Source organism: Nematolebias whitei, chromosome 21 (assembly GCF_014905685.2).
Source record: "Nematolebias whitei isolate Nwh7 chromosome 21, NemWhi1, whole genome shotgun sequence".
Classification (NCBI taxonomy): domain Eukaryota; kingdom Metazoa; phylum Chordata; class Actinopteri; order Cyprinodontiformes; family Rivulidae; genus Nematolebias; species Nematolebias whitei.
Genome location: NC_056518.1, coordinates 22,922,141 through 22,935,744, shown reverse-complemented (window position 1 = coordinate 22,935,744; position 13,604 = coordinate 22,922,141). Strand labels below are relative to the sequence as shown.

Sequence of the window (13,604 nt, the reverse complement as noted above, 5' to 3'; positions counted from 1 at the left end):
GAACACTGTGATATTTAGGATTCATTGTGGCATTTATTGGTAGTGTGCAAAAAGAACCTTGGGTCCCGAGTACGTGGCTTTTCACATTATTAGGACCCAGAGTTTGTGTGTACCTGAGGAAGTTTCCATTACTGAAATTGATATTTGTGTGTGTCTTAAAACTTGCAGTCTTAGTGTGACAGCTGGTGTTAGTTAAACCAAGCTCGGACGAGTGAAGGGAAGCTACGTTGTGGCACTTTTCTTTGCTGATATGCATCTTAGCTTGAGAACCATCCCACCTGGAGGCTTTAAAACAGCAACTCAGAACTGCCTGGGTTGCGGTGGTGCAGTCTGGAAGGCACAGAAACTCCTCTGTGTTCATGACGCTTGTTCTGCCTGAACAGGACACAAGAGGAGCTGCAGCTGGATGAAAGAGAGTCTCATTTTTAGGCTGAAGGACGATGGATGAAGCCTTCTGTCTGTTTTGCAGTTTAGGCAGAAATGTCTTGGATAGGTCTGTTGAGAAAAAAAAATCAAGTACAATGAAAAAAAAAAATCATCCATTAAAGCAACAGAAACAACCAAGTGTGAAAGATTTTGTACGTACAGCTGAGTCACCCACCGATAAGGATCATGGGTCTGTTCTTCATCTGGGAGATGCTGAACATTCCTGGGGAGGAAAAGAATAGTTAATCTTACATTCAAGAAACATAAAACAATGCAGCAGTCTGTGAGTATATCCAGTATATGATGCTCTGTGTGCATCTCTACCTGCATGTTGTTTCTTCTTCCTCCCCACAGCAGCTCCAATAATTTGCAGCAGCTCTTCATTAGATGCTCCAGAGCGCAAAACATCTCTGAGGGAGACTTCCGAGTTCCCAAACAAACACACCTGAGAGACAAGGAGGAGAACAAGTCAAAAGCAGAATCATTGCTGGTACAAAAATACTAATTATTTAAACTTGATGGCTTTACCTTGAGGTTTCCATCTGCAGTGATGCGTAAACGGTTGCAAGAGCTGCAAAAATTATCCGACATAGAAGTGATGAAGCCCAACTGACCATTGAAACCAGGAACTTTAAACATCTGTTACAGAACAGAGAAGAGTGAACCATTTAAGAAACAAATACACACAAGTTATTAACAAACAGCTTAATTTTGTTTGTACAGATTCACATGCTCAAGTGTTGCTGGATTTAGTTTTGGCTAATCGTGTTCTGAGTAAATTTATTTCAGGACAATCAGTAGCAAATCAGCCCTTCAGAAATGCCTCATTGCTTGTTGGAGATACAGACCTTTGCAGTATCTGCAGGTCCAGCTTGAAGCCTTTCTAGTTTGGGCCACTGCTGCCTGATCCGGTCCAACATCTCCTGGTAACTCACCATCTTCTTAAAGTTCCACTTGTTGCCTACAAGGACAAAAAGCAATGGTTGTTTATTTGTTCGTAGCGCATAAACAAGAAAAAATTGGGGTCGAACAATGATTTCTCCTATATTATGATAAAACTGTGCAGTGGAGCATTGTGGGAAATCAGAACTCACCATCAAAAGGCATGTATTCAATGAAGCGCACCTCCAGAGGTTTCGCCTCTGTCAGCGACACAAAATCCAAGAGTTCATCCTCGTTGAGTCCTCGCATCACCACACAGTTGATCTGCAGCAGGCAACAACACTTTTTATTTAGCGGTAAAAAGATGTGACACTAAAAGACACAAAGTGGGAGGACATTTTAACAGCCTGTATAAATCTTTGCAAAATTATTTACAGGAGGTGGAAAGATGTGTATTTAACAGTTCGACACATTAACAATAGATGTTGAGGATTTTTATACAGCTGCAGCTGACAGATCCACCAGTAGATGGTACTCAAGTGACGTCTCAGAGGTTTGTCAGGCCTTCAGAGCAGTTAATAAAAAGGCAATCTGAAACAGCTACCATGCATGTGCCTTAGTTTTTATTCATTCTTTGAGGGTTTGTATTACTTTATCCTTTAAGGGAAACAAATATGTTCAGTTTTGTAAGGTGTTTCAAAGGACAAGACATTTTGAGCTTGACTAATTTTTCAACGTAAACTCGTAGAGATCATATCTAGAATTTTCACGTATTTTAGAAAAAAAAATAATCCAGTACTTGGAATATAGCTGTCAGTGTATAATGGTCCTCTAATCACCTCAAGGCTCTGGCTTTTCAGCTCTCGTTTCGGTTCTCCATTTTCAGACAAATGATTTGCAAACACGTTGTTGATAATTATTTATGGAGAACAAAAATCTAAAGAATACCTTTGGATTTAGTAAAAAAGCCTCACTAAAGCTCAGCTCAGGGTACAAATAATAAACGTGTGGTTTTTCATGTGTACTGGTAAGATGACAGTCTGTCGTTAAACACACAGGGTGTGAACAGTCATGTGGTTTCTCTGTGCAACTCTACCCGACAAAGACTTGTAAAAGTAACTGCTAAAAATTAACATTTATCTTGTTACAAGATTAGTTATGTTCTGTTGAGTGATCTAAGAAAACTTAATACACAACATGTGATCAAAATTTGAATTGTAATTTGATTAAAAAATGATTTAGTTTGAAACGATAAACACACCTTCACGGGATTATAGCCTAATTCAACCGCCTTATCAACGCCCTCCATGACTTTGTGGAACCCTGAAATAAAATTAAAAAAGATGTCAGACAAGATATCATTAACGATAACGCCATGTTTCTATAGGGTCTCACTGAGTTGGGAAGCTTTTTGTATTGAACTAAACAGAAATCAAAACAGTAATGTCTCAGATATGTTCTGAAGACCTTCAAATTAGAATTGCCACTCACTGTTTTCAAGTTCAACAGCGAGAAATATGTACACATCTGCAAATACACTCTCAGAAGCACTTTTACCAATAAATTGTCAAGGTTATGCTCATTATCTGTCTCCATGAGCGCAAAACAAACTCCAGTTGCACCTATGGGTAATAATCAATGTTGGGGTTGAGGTCTATGTTTATTCTAAAGTTCCCACAATGACAATATCACATTTATTGTTTTACTAATCTTAAATAAGCACACTGAAAGCTGGGATTTGATTCCAGTCTTTTTTGTTCTTTCCTTCATTTCCTAATCTCAGTCTGTCCATCTGTGCCAGCCTCCCAGAGCCTTGCCCTGCTGTTACCTCCTCTGCTCCGTGTGTGTTTGGGGCTTACAGCCTTTTTTCTGTAACCAGCTGGAGACGTTCAACAATAATAACACAAAAAGGACAGACTGTGGCTTTTGGCAGCTCGTGGTTTAACATAAAAACAGCAGAAGCAAAATAATAGAGGACTCAAAAGACCAACTGGACATCTGATTGGATGGTAAACATTTAACTGAGATCACTACAGTAATAACCAATAATATAATAAACTAAAGCTTTAATCAATCATTTATTTGGTTTCTCTTTTTCTTCAGAATTGTTTTTAATACTACACTGTAAACTTTAAGCATCAAGTTCTGTAGTTGTCGTTAAATACATTTCTCGTACCCTTTCTCCTGACGATGAACTCAAACTTGGCCGGCACCAGGGAGTCCAGGCTGATGTTGATCAGGTCCAAACCAGCTTCTTTCAGCTTTGGCAAGAGCCTGGATAAGTTAATACCGTTAGTTGTTACTGCAACAGTTTTCAGGCCCTCCAGCTTCTTTAGTTCAGCTGAAAAAAGAAAACGCAACAAAATGTTAATCAACTCTACACCTAGAAACTTTAATGTAAAAAAACTAATATTTCTCTTTGAACGTATTGAAAAATACGATACCAAATACTGATGGTAGAAGAAAGATGCCCAATGAAGTTGTTTTTTAGCACTTCATGATCTCAAAATGACAGGAAATTGGTTTACGAGTTTCTGCATTTCTATAAACAGTTTTTAGTTTTTTAGAAATTAAAAAAAAAAAAAAAAAGAAAAAACGTTTTATATAACACTTGCTTCAGTTGTATCAACTAAAATGTACACCTTAGTTTAGGTCTTTTTGATCAGCAGATGAAATGCATGTTAAACCTGGATGTGTTTTGTCTTTAAAACTGTATTTTTCCAGTCCCATGACAGTGTTGCTCTTTATGGATCATCAGGAAGAACACAGTCTTCTTCACAAAAACACTAATTGTTAGTCACAACACACACTGTATTCTTTTGTGCCAAGCGTAGTTACGAGCACAAAGTTAGTTCATAGAGTTGAGGTTGAAATGGTTAATTAACAAATAAGGTTGTAAAACTTTAACCAGTTCATTTTGTATCAACAGAACACACAGCTGTGGTGCAACATCGTTTTCACATCCACACGTTCGTTTTAACATTAAGGAATCCAGTGAAAATCACTTCTTTACGCTTTAGTTCTGATCCAGTCAGAAGGTTTAGCACGTGAATGTCTGGATAGAAAAAGTTTGTAAGGGTTTGTAAAAAGCTCTAAAAAAGACAAAATATCACTTTTAAAAGTGCAAATTAGGATTTTAGAAATCATAGAAGATGAAACATCAGCTACAATTAAAGGATTGAGCCTTTTCAACTTATTTGCTCCTCATTTTCTTACTGATGATATCCAGTACATCGGGTCTGATGAGAGGCTCTCCACCAGTGAGGCGAATTTTGTCCACGCCTTCTCGGACAAAGAGGCGAGCCAGAGTCAGCACCTCCGAGGTGGAAAGCAGCTGGGCTCGTGGCGTGAGCTTCACTCCCTCCTCTGGCATGCAGTACTGACCTGAGGGAGGGAAACATCAAATATGTAAGCTGCTACTAAAACCAAAACCAGCTAACATTAGAGTTTAAATTAAAAGAAGAGAGTAAAAGTGTTGCAGGGGCAGCCATATAGGTAACAAGTTAAATGTCACATATAGAAAGTTAAAAATATATTTTTAAAGCAAACGGTTAACGTTCACACCAACATAAAATATAAAAGTTGTAGTAGCAGTGACATGATGACGCTTATATTTATTATAAGGTGGATTAGAGCAGGAGAACATAAGTTTAATTTCATATTTTGCAGAAAGAGACTCACAGCGGAAGTTGCATTTCTCGGTGAGGGAGATGCGCAGGTAGTTGTGTCTGCGGTCAAAGCTGTCGGTGAGAAATGCTGAAAATGGCAGGATGTTGTCGTCTTTCAGCTTCTCCTGGGAAAAAAAAACAAAAAGCAGAAAAAAAGACCCTTTGAAACAGATGATAATGAGAATAAGGCAGCAGCTCATGTCCCCCTTGACAAACTATTGTGTAACAAGTCAATCACTTCTTCACACAGAAGAATGCAGAGTTTTAAACAGCTCATGACCCCACAAATGTAACCTGTGGAACACAGTTACGTAAAAAAGGTTTAGGTCAAAGGTCAACATGTGTCTCAAGGTTTGATGTTTATTTTAGTATTAGACTGATTTCAGGCCTGATGTGCTTTAAATACAAAGGGCTAGAACTTAAAAAAAAACACAAATATGTCACATTATCCTTGTCATGTTAATGTTAACTATAATTCAGTGTTGATGCATCAAACCCCAAGTTTTAATGACATCATCATCCTCTGACCACTATACCTAAAACGTGGCTTAACTGCTGGCAACCTGTTTATAAGTACAAAAGTGAAGTTTAAGAAGAGGTAAGGTAATAAAGAGATATTATGAGGTTATTTCTCAATGCATGTCATTGACATATTCAAACTTTGGATTTCCTTAAGGCCATAAACATGAAACCAGGATTTTTTCCCTGAATTATTGAGCATGAACTTTGATCAAACCAGTCCTTTAACAGCAGCACCTGGCTATTAGACTTCATATTCAGGTTTTACATTTAAGTGTTTTTATTTGTCGTTAGCCTTACCAGTTTAGAGCTGGTTTTCAGAGCTGCAGTGAAGTTGGGAGCAGTGAAAGTAGAGTCTCGGAGATCAATTCTTTCATTTTCCTTGTGCGTAGCACTGGAGTACATCCGCCGCACGCTCCCATTCACGCGCCGAGAGAAGAGTTTTGTGACATTTATCAAGCTGTTTTGTCTCTGAAGCAAGCGGCAGCACATTCCAGGAGGAGTAGCCATGATAGCACTTACTTCTGACAGCTCAAAGGGTTACTACTCAATGCCAAATGCTGTCTTTAGAAAAACATGTCGAACACAGGGACTGTAAGGGGCGGGGACACAACAGCCAATCATATTAAGGGACGCTGGTTCAGGTGCATTCTGGGAAAGAAAGTCCACAGTGAAAACAAGAGGGACAACTCTTTAGTTGAATGAATTGAATTGAACTAAATTAAATTAAATTAAATTATATGCATGCATACATACATACATACATACATACATATATTTATTTATGTATGTATGTATGTATGTATGTATGCATGCATATAATTTAATTTAATTTAATTTAGTTCAATTCAATTCATTCAACTAAAGAGTTGTCCCTCTTGTTTTCACTGTGGACTTTCTTTCCCAGAATGCACCTGAACCAGCGTCCCTTAATATGATTGGCTGTTGTGTCCCCGCCCCTTACAGTCCCTGTGTTCGACATGTTTTTCTAAAGACAGCATTTGGCATTGAGTAGTAACCCTTTGAGCTGTCAGAAGTAAGTGCTATCATGGCTACTCCTCCTGGAATGTGCTGCCGCTTGCTTCAGAGACAAAACAGCTTGATAAATGTCACAAAACTCTTCTCTCGGCGCGTGAATGGGAGCGTGCGGCGGATGTACTCCAGTGCTACGCACAAGGAAAATGAAAGAATTGATCTCCGAGACTCTACTTTCACTGCTCCCAACTTCACTGCAGCTCTGAAAACCAGCTCTAAACTGGTAAGGCTAACGACAAATAAAAACACTTAAATGTAAAACCTGAATATGAAGTCTAATAGCCAGGTGCTGCTGTTAAAGGACTGGTTTGATCAAAGTTCATGCTCAATAATTCAGGGAAAAAATCCTGGTTTCATGTTTATGGCCTTAAGGAAATCCAAAGTTTGAATATGTCAATGACATGCATTGAGAAATAACCTCATAATATCTCTTTATTACCTTACCTCTTCTTAAACTTCACTTTTGTACTTATAAACAGGTTGCCAGCAGTTAAGCCACGTTTTAGGTATAGTGGTCAGAGGATGATGATGTCATTAAAACTTGGGGTTTGATGCATCAACACTGAATTATAGTTAACATTAACATGACAAGGATAATGTGACATATTTGTGTTTTTTTTTAAGTTCTAGCCCTTTGTATTTAAAGCACATCAGGCCTGAAATCAGTCTAATACTAAAATAAACATCAAACCTTGAGACACATGTTGACCTTTGACCTAAACCTTTTTTACGTAACTGTGTTCCACAGGTTACATTTGTGGGGTCATGAGCTGTTTAAAACTCTGCATTCTTCTGTGTGAAGAAGTGATTGACTTGTTACACAATAGTTTGTCAAGGGGGACATGAGCTGCTGCCTTATTCTCATTATCATCTGTTTCAAAGGGTCTTTTTTTCTGCTTTTTGTTTTTTTTTCCCAGGAGAAGCTGAAAGACGACAACATCCTGCCATTTTCAGCATTTCTCACCGACAGCTTTGACCGCAGACACAACTACCTGCGCATCTCCCTCACCGAGAAATGCAACTTCCGCTGTGAGTCTCTTTCTGCAAAATATGAAATTAAACTTATGTTCTCCTGCTCTAATCCACCTTATAATAAATATAAGCGTCATCATGTCACTGCTACTACAACTTTTATATTTTATGTTGGTGTGAACGTTAACCGTTTGCTTTAAAAATATATTTTTAACTTTCTATATGTGACATTTAACTTGTTACCTATATGGCTGCCCCTGCAACACTTTTACTCTCTTCTTTTAATTTAAACTCTAATGTTAGCTGGTTTTGGTTTTAGTAGCAGCTTACATATTTGATGTTTCCCTCCCTCAGGTCAGTACTGCATGCCAGAGGAGGGAGTGAAGCTCACGCCACGAGCCCAGCTGCTTTCCACCTCGGAGGTGCTGACTCTGGCTCGCCTCTTTGTCCGAGAAGGCGTGGACAAAATTCGCCTCACTGGTGGAGAGCCTCTCATCAGACCCGATGTACTGGATATCATCAGTAAGAAAATGAGGAGCAAATAAGTTGAAAAGGCTCAATCCTTTAATTGTAGCTGATGTTTCATCTTCTATGATTTCTAAAATCCTAATTTGCACTTTTAAAAGTGATATTTTGTCTTTTTTAGAGCTTTTTACAAACCCTTACAAACTTTTTCTATCCAGACATTCACGTGCTAAACCTTCTGACTGGATCAGAACTAAAGCGTAAAGAAGTGATTTTCACTGGATTCCTTAATGTTAAAACGAACGTGTGGATGTGAAAACGATGTTGCACCACAGCTGTGTGTTCTGTTGATACAAAATGAACTGGTTAAAGTTTTACAACCTTATTTGTTAATTAACCATTTCAACCTCAACTCTATGAACTAACTTTGTGCTCGTAACTACGCTTGGCACAAAAGAATACAGTGTGTGTTGTGACTAACAATTAGTGTTTTTGTGAAGAAGACTGTGTTCTTCCTGATGATCCATAAAGAGCAACACTGTCATGGGACTGGAAAAATACAGTTTTAAAGACAAAACACATCCAGGTTTAACATGCATTTCATCTGCTGATCAAAAAGACCTAAACTAAGGTGTACATTTTAGTTGATACAACTGAAGCAAGTGTTATATAAAACGTTTTTTCTTTTTTTTTTTTTTTTTAATTTCTAAAAAACTAAAAACTGTTTATAGAAATGCAGAAACTCGTAAACCAATTTCCTGTCATTTTGAGATCATGAAGTGCTAAAAAACAACTTCATTGGGCATCTTTCTTCTACCATCAGTATTTGGTATCGTATTTTTCAATACGTTCAAAGAGAAATATTAGTTTTTTTACATTAAAGTTTCTAGGTGTAGAGTTGATTAACATTTTGTTGCGTTTTCTTTTTTCAGCTGAACTAAAGAAGCTGGAGGGCCTGAAAACTGTTGCAGTAACAACTAACGGTATTAACTTATCCAGGCTCTTGCCAAAGCTGAAAGAAGCTGGTTTGGACCTGATCAACATCAGCCTGGACTCCCTGGTGCCGGCCAAGTTTGAGTTCATCGTCAGGAGAAAGGGTACGAGAAATGTATTTAACGACAACTACAGAACTTGATGCTTAAAGTTTACAGTGTAGTATTAAAAACAATTCTGAAGAAAAAGAGAAACCAAATAAATGATTGATTAAAGCTTTAGTTTATTATATTATTGGTTATTACTGTAGTGATCTCAGTTAAATGTTTACCATCCAATCAGATGTCCAGTTGGTCTTTTGAGTCCTCTATTATTTTGCTTCTGCTGTTTTTATGTTAAACCACGAGCTGCCAAAAGCCACAGTCTGTCCTTTTTGTGTTATTATTGTTGAACGTCTCCAGCTGGTTACAGAAAAAAGGCTGTAAGCCCCAAACACACACGGAGCAGAGGAGGTAACAGCAGGGCAAGGCTCTGGGAGGCTGGCACAGATGGACAGACTGAGATTAGGAAATGAAGGAAAGAACAAAAAAGACTGGAATCAAATCCCAGCTTTCAGTGTGCTTATTTAAGATTAGTAAAACAATAAATGTGATATTGTCATTGTGGGAACTTTAGAATAAACATAGACCTCAACCCCAACATTGATTATTACCCATAGGTGCAACTGGAGTTTGTTTTGCGCTCATGGAGACAGATAATGAGCATAACCTTGACAATTTATTGGTAAAAGTGCTTCTGAGAGTGTATTTGCAGATGTGTACATATTTCTCGCTGTTGAACTTGAAAACAGTGAGTGGCAATTCTAATTTGAAGGTCTTCAGAACATATCTGAGACATTACTGTTTTGATTTCTGTTTAGTTCAATACAAAAAGCTTCCCAACTCAGTGAGACCCTATAGAAACATGGCGTTATCGTTAATGATATCTTGTCTGACATCTTTTTTAATTTTATTTCAGGGTTCCACAAAGTCATGGAGGGCGTTGATAAGGCGGTTGAATTAGGCTATAATCCCGTGAAGGTGTGTTTATCGTTTCAAACTAAATCATTTTTTAATCAAATTACAATTCAAATTTTGATCACATGTTGTGTATTAAGTTTTCTTAGATCACTCAACAGAACATAACTAATCTTGTAACAAGATAAATGTTAATTTTTAGCAGTTACTTTTACAAGTCTTTGTCGGGTAGAGTTGCACAGAGAAACCACATGACTGTTCACACCCTGTGTGTTTAACGACAGACTGTCATCTTACCAGTACACATGAAAAACCACACGTTTATTATTTGTACCCTGAGCTGAGCTTTAGTGAGGCTTTTTTACTAAATCCAAAGGTATTCTTTAGATTTTTGTTCTCCATAAATAATTATCAACAACGTGTTTGCAAATCATTTGTCTGAAAATGGAGAACCGAAACGAGAGCTGAAAAGCCAGAGCCTTGAGGTGATTAGAGGACCATTATACACTGACAGCTATATTCCAAGTACTGGATTATTTTTTTTTCTAAAATACGTGAAAATTCTAGATATGATCTCTACGAGTTTACGTTGAAAAATTAGTCAAGCTCAAAATGTCTTGTCCTTTGAAACACCTTACAAAACTGAACATATTTGTTTCCCTTAAAGGATAAAGTAATACAAACCCTCAAAGAATGAATAAAAACTAAGGCACATGCATGGTAGCTGTTTCAGATTGCCTTTTTATTAACTGCTCTGAAGGCCTGACAAACCTCTGAGACGTCACTTGAGTACCATCTACTGGTGGATCTGTCAGCTGCAGCTGTATAAAAATCCTCAACATCTATTGTTAATGTGTCGAACTGTTAAATACACATCTTTCCACCTCCTGTAAATAATTTTGCAAAGATTTATACAGGCTGTTAAAATGTCCTCCCACTTTGTGTCTTTTAGTGTCACATCTTTTTACCGCTAAATAAAAAGTGTTGTTGCCTGCTGCAGATCAACTGTGTGGTGATGCGAGGACTCAACGAGGATGAACTCTTGGATTTTGTGTCGCTGACAGAGGCGAAACCTCTGGAGGTGCGCTTCATTGAATACATGCCTTTTGATGGTGAGTTCTGATTTCCCACAATGCTCCACTGCACAGTTTTATCATAATATAGGAGAAATCATTGTTCGACCCCAATTTTTTCTTGTTTATGCGCTACGAACAAATAAACAACCATTGCTTTTTGTCCTTGTAGGCAACAAGTGGAACTTTAAGAAGATGGTGAGTTACCAGGAGATGTTGGACCGGATCAGGCAGCAGTGGCCCAAACTAGAAAGGCTTCAAGCTGGACCTGCAGATACTGCAAAGGTCTGTATCTCCAACAAGCAATGAGGCATTTCTGAAGGGCTGATTTGCTACTGATTGTCCTGAAATAAATTTACTCAGAACACGATTAGCCAAAACTAAATCCAGCAACACTTGAGCATGTGAATCTGTACAAACAAAATTAAGCTGTTTGTTAATAACTTGTGTGTATTTGTTTCTTAAATGGTTCACTCTTCTCTGTTCTGTAACAGATGTTTAAAGTTCCTGGTTTCAATGGTCAGTTGGGCTTCATCACTTCTATGTCGGATAATTTTTGCAGCTCTTGCAACCGTTTACGCATCACTGCAGATGGAAACCTCAAGGTAAAGCCATCAAGTTTAAATAATTAGTATTTTTGTACCAGCAATGATTCTGCTTTTGACTTGTTCTCCTCCTTGTCTCTCAGGTGTGTTTGTTTGGGAACTCGGAAGTCTCCCTCAGAGATGTTTTGCGCTCTGGAGCATCTAATGAAGAGCTGCTGCAAATTATTGGAGCTGCTGTGGGGAGGAAGAAGAAACAACATGCAGGTAGAGATGCACACAGAGCATCATATACTGGATATACTCACAGACTGCTGCATTGTTTTATGTTTCTTGAATGTAAGATTAACTATTCTTTTCCTCCCCAGGAATGTTCAGCATCTCCCAGATGAAGAACAGACCCATGATCCTTATCGGTGGGTGACTCAGCTGTACGTACAAAATCTTTCACACTTGGTTGTTTCTGTTGCTTTAATGGATGATTTTTTTTTTTCATTGTACTTGATTTTTTTTTCTCAACAGACCTATCCAAGACATTTCTGCCTAAACTGCAAAACAGACAGAAGGCTTCATCCATCGTCCTTCAGCCTAAAAATGAGACTCTCTTTCATCCAGCTGCAGCTCCTCTTGTGTCCTGTTCAGGCAGAACAAGCGTCATGAACACAGAGGAGTTTCTGTGCCTTCCAGACTGCACCACCGCAACCCAGGCAGTTCTGAGTTGCTGTTTTAAAGCCTCCAGGTGGGATGGTTCTCAAGCTAAGATGCATATCAGCAAAGAAAAGTGCCACAACGTAGCTTCCCTTCACTCGTCCGAGCTTGGTTTAACTAACACCAGCTGTCACACTAAGACTGCAAGTTTTAAGACACACACAAATATCAATTTCAGTAATGGAAACTTCCTCAGGTACACACAAACTCTGGGTCCTAATAATGTGAAAAGCCACGTACTCGGGACCCAAGGTTCTTTTTGCACACTACCAATAAATGCCACAATGAATCCTAAATATCACAGTGTTCGGTTGTTTCATAGTCACAGCTCAGCTGAAGACGACAAACAGTCTGTGAGGGATCAGTCTCTGTCAGTGTGCAACACTGAAGCCCAGCTGACGCACACAGACACCCAGGGCCGAGCCACCATGGTGGATGTTGGCGGGAAACCCCCCACATGTCGAACAGCCACAGCCTGTGCCACCGTCATCTTAGGCTCTACAGCGTTCTGCTTGCTTCGGGAAAACCAGCTGGCTAAAGGTGATGCTCTGACTGTGGCACAGCTGGCTGGCATTATGGCTTCAAAGCAGACGTCGGCTCTCATTCCGCTCTGCCACCCTCTCCCCTTAGACCACGCTTCTGTCATCTTTCAACTCGATGAGCTGCAGCACGCTGTTATCATCACTGCAACCTGTCGCACTACAGGCAGGACGGGGGTGGAGATGGAGGCGCTCATGGCCGTCTCCGTGGCTGCGCTCACCGTCTACGACATGTGTAAAGCTGTGAGCCACGACATCATCATCACAGATGTAAAACTGGTCAGCAAGACAGGTGGAAAGAGAGACTTCCACCGTCACCTAATGCAGACAGACTGAGGGAATGACCTGTCAGCAACATGACACATTTATCCATGGACATGGCATGGACAGTTTTCCAAATCTGTAGTACAGTTTTTACAGATGTTTGTCTCACGACTCTATATTCTAATTACTTGTTACTGTTTGTTATATGCTACCAGTAGCTCCCTTTAATCATCAACTCACCTGGCCTTTAAATAATGGATTGTTTTTTAAATCGAATCATGTTAAATAAAAAAAATGTTCATGCTTCCTTCAGGTTTTCCTATGCAAATAAATCAGTCGCACATGAGCTTTTGTTTCTTGTTCTTTAGGCCTCTAGGTGGCACACAAGTATTAAACGTACAGTGGTGTTTAAAGTTTGTGAACCCTTTATAATTTTCTATAATTCTGCATAAATATGACTTAAAACGTCAGATTTTCACACAATTCTTCAAAGTAGATAAAGAGAACACAGTTAAATTAGACAAAATAATACATTTGGTCATGCATTGATTGAGGAAAACGA

At 38.8% G+C, this 13,604-nt stretch overlaps 2 protein-coding genes across 2 annotated transcripts; one reads left to right on the top strand and one right to left on the bottom strand.

The window, feature by feature from the left end:
* Positions 1 to 416: 416 nt before the first annotated feature.
* On the bottom strand, positions 417 to 4,681 carry LOC119427492 (molybdenum cofactor biosynthesis protein 1-like). Its single transcript, XM_037695116.1, has 9 exons — positions 4,525 to 4,681; positions 3,485 to 3,649; positions 2,570 to 2,631; positions 1,521 to 1,632; positions 1,275 to 1,387; positions 955 to 1,065; positions 751 to 871; positions 587 to 649; positions 417 to 495 (listed from the first exon to the last, which is right to left on the bottom strand). The coding sequence occupies exons 1-8, from the start codon at positions 4,679 to 4,681 to the stop codon at positions 594 to 596; spliced, it is 897 nt and encodes a 298-aa protein (XP_037551044.1). The 3' UTR covers positions 417 to 495; positions 587 to 593.
* Positions 4,682 to 7,867: 3,186 nt separating this feature from the next.
* LOC119427493 (molybdenum cofactor biosynthesis protein 1-like) lies at positions 7,868 to 12,132 on the top strand. The gene is made up of 9 exons (XM_037695117.1): positions 7,868 to 8,024; positions 8,900 to 9,064; positions 9,918 to 9,979; positions 10,917 to 11,028; positions 11,162 to 11,274; positions 11,484 to 11,594; positions 11,678 to 11,798; positions 11,900 to 11,962; positions 12,054 to 12,132. Exons 1-8 carry the CDS (start codon positions 7,868 to 7,870, stop codon positions 11,953 to 11,955), a joined length of 897 nt encoding a protein of 298 aa, XP_037551045.1. The 3' UTR covers positions 11,956 to 11,962; positions 12,054 to 12,132.
* Positions 12,133 to 13,604: the final 1,472 nt, after the last annotated feature.